Here is an 8,950-nt window from a genome sequence, read left to right on the forward strand (position 1 = left end):
CTGTTGTTATGGACACTTGCTATGGTTACCGAACGATGCCACAGTTACCGTATGTTGCTAGGGTTTCCGTGAGTTTACGATGGTAACGGCCGACAGCTTTGGATGCATCCCTACAGACGCTGTATCTCTACAGACGCTGTCTCTCTACGGACGCTGCTTGTCTCTCTACAGACGCTGTCTCTCTACAGACGCTGTCTCCCTACAGACGCTGTCTCTCTACAGACCCTGCTTGTCTCTCTACAGACGCTGTCTCTCTACGGACGCTGTCTCTCTACGGACGCTGTCTCTCTACAGACGCTGCTTGTCTCTCTACAGACGCTGCTTGTCTCTCTACAGACGCTGTCTCTCTACAGACGCTGTCTCTCTACAGACGCTTTCTCTCTACATACACTGTCTCTCTACGGACGCTGTCTCTCTACGGACGCTGTTTGTCTCTCTACAGACACTGTGTCTCTACAGACGCTGTCTCTCTACAGACGCTGTCTCTCTACAGACGCTGTCTCTCTACAGACGCTGCTTGTCTCTCTACAGACGCTGTCTCTCTACAGACGCTGTCTCTCTACAGACGCTGCTTGTCTCTCTACAGACGCTGTCTCTCTACAGATGCAGCTTTTAGCTGCTCTCGGCACCGATGGCTCCTGATGTGACGGGCAGATGTTTATTGGGTCCAAAAGGGAAAATGTTTGGAGCAGAAAGGCGGTCAGGAGGAGTCAACACTGACAGCTCGTCACTTTTTCATTATGGGATGTTTGAAAGGCAGGAGATGAGGTCACCTCTGTTCAGGAGCTGATGGAGAATAAATAAAGAGGTCCTCTCCACCACATTCATGACTGACTGTCAAACCCCTTTGATTCATCTCCCAGGGGTTGAGAGATCCGGCTCACCCCCTCCCCCCGCTGGTCGGAGGTTGTTCATGAAGCTCAGCCTCTGTTCCCCCAGCAGCTGCGAGGCTTCAAGCCCTTTGGTGACGTCACAAAGGGGAGTCACATCCCACTGGGGACGTCACAAAGGGGAGTCACATCCCACTGGTGACGTCACAAAGGGGAGTCACATCCCACTGGTGACGTCACAAAGGGGAGTCACATCCCACTGGTGACGCCACAAAGGGGAGTCACATCCCACTGGTGACGTCACAAAGGGGAGTCACATCCCACTGGTGACGTCACAAAGGGGAGTCACATCCCACTTGGGATGTCACAGGAGAGACCTCCTCCCCGCCCGCCAGCAGTGGACCCGGGTTCCTCAGAGCCCCTGTGGTCCTGCTCTTACGTCTGTGGAGATGTTCCCAGACCAAGTGCTCTCTTACGAGGGGGGGGGGGGGGGGGGCATGGGAACCGCTCTAACCTGTGGGGTGGGGCTGTGTTATGGGAACCGCTCTAACCTATTGGGGGGGGGGGGTGTCATGGGAACCCCTCTAATCTGTGGGGGGCGGGGGCATGGGAACCGCTCTAACCTGTGGGGGGGGGGGGGGGGGGGGGGGGGGTCATGGGAACCCCTCTAATCTGTGGGGGGGGGGGTGTCATGGGAACCCCTCTAATCTGTGGGGGGGGGGTGTCATGGGAACCCCTCTAACCTATTGGGGGGGGTGTCATGGGGACCCCTCTAACCTATTGGGGGTGGGGGGGTGTCATGGGGACCCCTCTAACCTATTGGGGGGGGGGGGTGTCATGGGGACCCCTCTAACCTGTGGGGGGGGGTGTCATGGGAACCCCTCTAACCTATTGGGGGGGGGGGGGGGGTCATGGGAACCCCTCTAATCTGTGGGGGGGGGGGTCATGGGAACCCCTCTAACCTATTGGGGGGGGGGGGGGGGGTCATGGGGACCCCTCTAATCTGTGGGGGGGGGGGTGTCATGGGAACCCCTCTAACCTGTGGGGGGGGGGGGGTCATGGGAACCCCTCTAACCTGTGGGGGGGGGGGGTCATGGGGACCCCTCTAACCTGTGGGGGGGGGGGGGGGTCGTGGGAACCCCTCTAACCTGTGGGGGGGGGGGGGGTCATGGGGACCCCCCTACCCTGTGGGGGGGGGGGGTGTCATGGGAACCCCTCTAACCTGTGGGGGGGGGGGGGGTCATGGGGACCCCTCTAACCTGTGGGGGGGGGGGGGTCATGGGGACCCCTCTAACCTGTGGGGGGGGGGGGGTGTCATGGGAACCCCTCTAACCTGTGGGGGGGGGCTGTGCAGGGGCCACTGGGACCTGGGGGGCCGGGCCGCCGCCGCCGCCCGCTGCCCGGGGGCCTCTTGCTGCGGGACCTGCCACGCCCGCTACTGCTGCGGGGCGCGGCCGGACCGCCTGGACCAGGACGCCTGCCCCGACCCGCCCCCCCCCGCCCGGCGCGCACGGAGGGGGGGGAGGCCCCGGGGCCCCCCCAAGGAGGCCGAGGTGGAGGACGGAGGGGGGGGCGCCGAGACGCCCCCCAGGCCCCTCCCCCAGATCATGATGCCGAGAAACATGACGGCAGCCGACGCCCTCAAACCCCCGCTGGGCGCCGCCCAGGTGGCCCCGCCCCCGGGCCGGCAGGTGGACGTCGACGTCTGCAGGTAGGGCTGTCTGTGTGTGTGTGTGTGTGTGTGTGTGTGTGTGTGTGTGTCTGTGTGTGTGTGTGTCTGTATGTGTGTCTGTGTGTGTCTGAGAGTGTATATCTGTGTTTGACTGTGTGTGTGAGAGTTTGTGTGCATGTGCGTGTATTTGAGTTTGTGTGTGTGTGAGTCTGAGAGCGTTCATCGTTGATGCTCTGCGCTGAGGTCTCAAGTGTCCTGTCATGCTGCTCACCGGTTGGCCGAAGAACCGCGGTCACGACAACACCGCTCACTGTCATTATGGGATGTTTGAGAGGCAGGAGATGAGGTCGCCTCTGTTCAGGAGCTGGTGGAGGATGAAGAAAGAGGTCCTCTCCTCTCCATTCATGATCACATCACAAGTGGCCCCTGGTCCAACCCGATGTGTGTGTGTGCGTGTGTAGGGGGTACTATGACGTGATGGGTCAGTTCGACGTCACCTTCAACTGTACCAAGGACACCTACCTGTACTGCTGCGGGTCGTGCCACTACCGCTTCTGCTGCGAGCACCAGCGGGACCAGCTGGACCAGGACTCCTGCAACAACTACAAGTCCCCCAAGTGGGCGACCACGCAGACCGCCTCCACCCCGCCCACCGGCAACCGCCTTTCACCCGACTTCGAGACGCTGCAGCAAAACAGCAGCAGGTCTGAACCGGCCGCCATTAAGGACCTAGAACCCAGCACCAGACATAGAACCTAGCGCCAGACCTAGAACCTTAAACCAGACCTAGAACCCAGCACCAGACCTAGAACCGTAAACCAGACCTAGAACCCCAGAACCAGACCTAGAACCTAGCGCCAGACCTAGAACCCAGCACCAGACCTAAAACCATAAACCAGACCTAGAACCGTAAACCAGACCTAGAACCCAGCACCAGACCTAAAACCCTAGAACCAGACCTAGAACCCTAGAACCAGACCTAGAACCGTAAACCAGACCTAGAACCTAGCGCCAGACCTAGAACCGTAAACCAGACCTAGAACCCAGCACCAGACCTAGAACCGTAAACCAGACCTAGAACCCAGCACCAGACCTAGAACCCAGCACCAGACCTAAAACCGTAAACCAGACCTAGAACCGTAAACCAGACCTAGAACCCCAGAACCAGACCTAGAACCTAGCGCCAGACCTAGAACCCAGCACCAGACCTAAAACCCTAGAACCAGACCTAGAACCCTAGAGCCAGACCTAGAACGGTAAACCAGACCTAGAACCTAGCGCCAGACCTAGAACCAGACCTAGAACCCAGCACCAGACCTAGAACCTAGCGCCAGACCTAGAACCGTAAACCAGACCTAGAACCCTAGAACCAGACCTAGAACCAGACCTAGAACCCAGCACCAGACCTAGAACCCTAGAACCAGACCTAGAACCCAGCGCCAGACCTAAAACCGTAAACCAGACCTAGAACCCTAGAACCAGACCTAGAACCCTAGAACCAGACCTAGAACCTAGCGCCAGACCTAGAACCGTAAACCAGACCTAGAACCCTAGAACCAGACCTAGAACCCTAGAACCAGACCTAGAACCCAGCACCAGACCTAGAACCGTAAACCACACCTAGAACCCAGCACCAGACCTAGAACCGTAAACCAGACCTAGAACCGTAAACCAGACCTAGAACCCTAGAACCAGACCTAGAACCCAGCACCAGACCTAGAACCCTAGAACCAGACCTAGAACCCCAGAACCAGACCTAGAACCCTAGAAACAGACCTAGAACCCTAGAACCAGAACCCTAGAACCAGACCTAGAACCCTAGAACCAGACCTAGAACCAGGCACCAGACCGAGGACCCTAGAACCAGACCTAGAACCAGACCTAGAACCCTAGAACCAGACCTAGAACCCTAGAACCAGACTTAGAACCCTAGAACCAGACCTAGAACCCAGCCCCAGAACTAGAACCTAGCACCAAACCTAGAACCCTAAAGCCAGACCTAGAACCCTAGAACCAGACCTAGAACCAGACCTAGAACCCAGCACCAGACCTAGAACCCTAGAACCAGACCTAGAACCCTAGAACCAGTTCCTGCATTGACTCCCAGCCAAAAGGTTGTGGCTTCAATCCTCCAATGTCCACAGTCTACGATGCCCCCGGCCCCCTCCCTGTCCTTAATGACCCCCGACCCCTCCCTCTCCTTAATGACCCTCGACCCCTCCCTCTCCTTAATGACCCTCGACCCCTCCCTCTCCTTAATGACCCCCGACCCCTCCCTCTCCTTAATGACCCCTGACCCCTCCCTCTCCTTAATGACCCCTGACCCCTCCCTCTCCTTAATGACCCCTCCCTCTCCCTAATGACCCCTGACCCCTCCCTCTCCTTAATGACCCCTGACCCCTCCCTCTCCTTAATGACCCCTCCCCATGACCCCTCCCTCTCCTTAATGACCCCTGACCCCTCCCTGTCTCTGGATTCACTGCCTTTGAACAGAAATTTATTCCCAATACTCTGCTCTGATTGGATGCTACCCGACAGCACGGCCTATGTGATTGGAGGGGTGATCTCCTTCACGCTGGTGGTTGCCGTAGGGATCAGGATCGCCTTCAGCAAGGTGTCGCGCCGAGCCCGCCATCGAGACATGCCCAGGTGTGTCTCCCTTCATTTGTCTGTCGGCATGACTTTCTCAATATCCATCTGTCTATTATTGTCTTTTTCCCTGGACCGTTCACCATCCTCTCCTCCTCCTCCTCCTCCTCCACCTCTTCCTCCTCCTCCTCTTCCTCCTCCTGCTCCTCCTTCTCCTCCTCCTGCTCCTCCTCCTCCCCCTCCCCCTCCCCCTCCTCCTCCTCCTCCTCCCACTCCCCCTCCCCCTCCTCCTCCTCCTCCCCCTCCCCCTCCCCCTCCTCCTCCTCCTCCCCCTCCCCCTCCCCCTCCTCCTCCTCCTCCTCCCCCTCCCCCTCCCCCTCCCCCTCCTCCTCCTCCCCCTCCCCCTCCTCCTCCTCCTCCTCTTCAGGGGGTTGGTGGACATCCTGCGTCACCAGTCCAGCCCGCTGCAGCAGGGCCAGAGGGGCGGGTCCACGCTGCTGTCGGCCACGCCCACCGGCCGCTCCGGCAAGGCGCTCTACACGCCCGTCCAGCAGGGCAAAGACAACCGGCGTGAGTCCCTGCCCCTGTCACATGTTTAGTAACCCCGCCTTCTCCTGGGAACCCAACTGGCTCCCGACCCACAGGTTGGGAAACTCTGTGCTATTGTAACAGAGTGACACAACATCTGTTAGATCTCTCTCTGTCTTCTACTGCTCTCTTTCTCTCTCCCTCTTGCTGTCTCTCTCTGTCTCTCTCTCTGTCTCTATCTCTCTCTCGCTGTCTCTCTCTGTCTCTCTCTCTGTCTCTCCCTCCCTGTCTCTCTGTCGCTCTCTCTCTCCCGGTCTCTCTCTCCCTCTCGCTGTCTCTCTCTGTCTCTCTCCCTGTCTCTCTGTCTGTCTGTCTGTCTGTCTGTCTGTCTGTCTGTCTGTCTGTCTGTCTGTCTGTCTGTCTGTCTGTCTGTCTGTCTGTCTGTCTGTCTGTCTGTCTCTCTCTCTCTCTCTCTCTCTCTCTCTCTCTCTCTCTCTCTCTCTCTCTCTCTCTCTCTCTCTCTCTCTCTCTCTCTGTCTGTCTCTCTCTCCGTGTCACTTCCTGTTCATAATGTATTTTGTAAACTCCCCTAACAAGCTTTCTGATGTTCAAGGACCAATCAGGACCAGGCAATCGAACCAATCATAAAGACAATAAACTCTAAGATTTCCCCCAACCCCATGCTATTGGACACACGCACACACAAACAGATACACACAGACACACACATGCACACTCAGCGACCCACGCTGTGCATCAGTCTCCTGGGTCTATTCTCTTTCAGTTGGGACCATGCACCACCATCTGAATCCCCGTGGGGGCGCCAGCCCTAAACACTCCGCCTCCCTCGGTAAGCCCAACGCCAGCGCCTGATTGGCTCAAAGGCTCAGCCAATCGCTGATGGCCGTCAGTATGACCACACTGTGTGTGTGTGTGTGTGTGTGTTGTGTTGTGGCGTCTGGTCCCGCCTTCTTCCCCCCCACGTCACATGTATGTGTGTGTGGTGTGTGTCTGTTTGTGTGTGTCCAGTTCTGGGCGGCCATGTTGATGTTGTTGCCTTCAATGTTCACGTCCACTTCCTGTCCTGCGTACCCGGCCACAGGAAGTGGTTCTTGATCAGGGGGGTCAGAGGGGGGAGGACACACAGCCCCCCCGTGACTCTGAGGGGGTGAGTCAACATGCCGTAAACCAGACCTAGAACCGTAAACCAGACCTAGAACCCCAGAACCAGACCTAGAACCCCCCCCCCCCCCTGCGCTTAGCTCGGGGGATCGTTCGTGGTGAGCAGATGAATCATTATAGATTCCAGGAGATTGTCAGCAAACTTCTATGTTAGCCTGATGAACTCTGACCCCCAGCTTTCTGCTGCTATTGCTAACGCGGTGGCTTGCTAACTATCCGCCTACCACTAGCGTTTGCTTATTTTCTAAGGAAGCTAATGCTAGTGTGGGGTTGTTAGCTGCATTGTATTCCAGCGGGCAGTTTCCTGTATGACCAGTTAGCAAAGATGGACATACCTGTTTCTGTTGATGGTTGATGACCAGCAGGGTACAGTTATGGACTGGACATACCAGTATAATGGCAAACAAACAAGAGGATCTGGGATTCACAAAATAGGTATTGCTCTAACTGTCCAACAAGCTAACAACGACAGCACATGGTAAGCCGTCTGACCTGATGATCAGCTGCCCCTATACTCTATATATATATATATATATATATATATAGGCTTTAACCAGAGGTTCATCTGCATTCTGCTTCTGAACACTGTGGTGTTGTTCTGAGGTTGTGGTCGGTTCTAAAACTGAACTATAGCTCTTGCATTAGCGGGCTCTAGCGCTAGCTGTGCCGCTGACATGTAGAGACAGTTGGCTCTGGCTCGCAGCTCGGAGGCCGGTGTTGCTAGGCAACACACGCTCCTCGCAGCGGCAGCGAGTTCGCTGGTTGTAACACACACACACACACACACACACACACACACACACACACACACACACACACACACACACACACACACACACACACACACACACAAACATATTTAAATATGGCACTTCAGCGACTCGTAGAAGATCGCCTGATCCATGGTGAGAACCTTGGAGTAAACACTGGACTGGGAGTGATGGGGAGGAGACACTGGAATGTTGGGGAGGAGACACTGGACTGGGAGTGATGGGGAGGAGACACTGGAGTGTTGGGGAGGAGACACTGGACTGGGAGTGATGGGGAGGAGACACTGGAGTGTTGGGGAGGAGACACTGGACTGGGAGTGATGGGGAGGAGACACTGGAGTGTTGGGGAGGAGACACTGGACTGGGAGTGATGGGGAGGAGACACTGGACTGGGAGTGATGGGGAGGAGACCAGGCTGCAGCCCCCCATCAGAGGGGGAGGGGTTCCCTGTTCGATCCTCAAACGTCCCCCAGCCTCTGGCTCCCTGATGCTAGGACGACCTCCCTCTGTGTGTGTGTGTGTGTGTGTGTGTGTGTGTGTGTGTGTGTGTGTGTGTGTGTGTGTGTGTGTGTGTGTGTGTGTGTGTGTGTGTGACTTATTTGAATGCGTCTTTTAAAGGCTTGCAAGTGAGGTCATCTACATGTGTGTTTGTAAGATGCAGAGGTTACATACATTATAATGCGATATTCCTCAACCTCTCCTCCTCCTCTCCTTTTCTTCTCCTCCTCTCTCCTCTCCTCCCCTCTCCTCTCCTCCCCCTCCTCTCCTCCTCTCCTCCTCTCCTCCCCTCCTCTCCTCTCCTCTCCTCTCCTCCTCTCTTCTCTTGCTCCCCTCCTCTCCTCCCCTCCTCTCCTCCTCCTCCTCCTCCCTCCTCCTCCTCCTCCTCCCCTCCTCCTCCTCCTCTCCTCCTCCTCTCCCCTCTCCTCCTCCCCTCCTCTCCTCCTCTCCTCTCCCCTCTCCTCCTCCTCCTCCTCCTCCTCTCCTCCTCCTCCTCTCCTCTCCTCCTCCTCCTCCTCCTCTCCTCCTCCTCCTCCTCCTCCTCCTCCTCCTCCTCCTCCTCCTCCTCCTCCTCCTCCTCCTCCTCCTCCTCTCCTCCTCCTCCTCCCCCTCCTCTCCTCCTCCTCCTCCTCTCCTCCTCCTCCTCCCCCTCCTCTCCTCCTCCTCATCCTCTCCTCCTCCTCCTCCTCCTCCTCTCCTCCTCCCCTCCTCTCCTCCTCCCCTCCTCTCCTCCTCTCCTCCTCCCCTCCTCTCCTCCTCTCCTCTCCCCCTCTCCTCCTCCTCCTCCCCCTCTCCTCCTCCTCCTCCCCTCCTCTCCTCCTCTCCTCCTCCCCTCCTCTCCTCCTCTCCTCTCCCCCTCTCCTCCTCCCCTCCTCTCCCCC

At 57.4% G+C, this 8,950-nt stretch overlaps 1 protein-coding gene across 1 annotated transcript in view; it reads left to right on the plus strand.

The window, feature by feature from the left end:
* The first annotated feature begins 2,146 nt into the window (after positions 1-2,146).
* LOC115536000 (protein shisa-7) overlaps positions 2,147-8,950 on the plus strand; it is a 16,821-nt gene continuing 10,017 nt past the window's right edge. Inside the window, exons 1-5 of the mRNA XM_030347657.1 lie at positions 2,147-2,541; positions 2,964-3,206; positions 5,041-5,151; positions 5,519-5,661; positions 6,404-6,469. Of these exons, the coding sequence (XP_030203517.1) occupies positions 2,147-2,541; positions 2,964-3,206; positions 5,041-5,151; positions 5,519-5,661; positions 6,404-6,469 (958 nt within the window). The remainder of the gene's footprint in view (positions 2,542-2,963; positions 3,207-5,040; positions 5,152-5,518; positions 5,662-6,403; positions 6,470-8,950) is intronic.

The sequence above is a fragment of the Gadus morhua genome, chromosome 22 (assembly GCF_902167405.1).
Source record: "Gadus morhua chromosome 22, gadMor3.0, whole genome shotgun sequence".
In the NCBI taxonomy this organism is placed as follows: Eukaryota; Metazoa; Chordata; class Actinopteri; order Gadiformes; family Gadidae; genus Gadus; species Gadus morhua.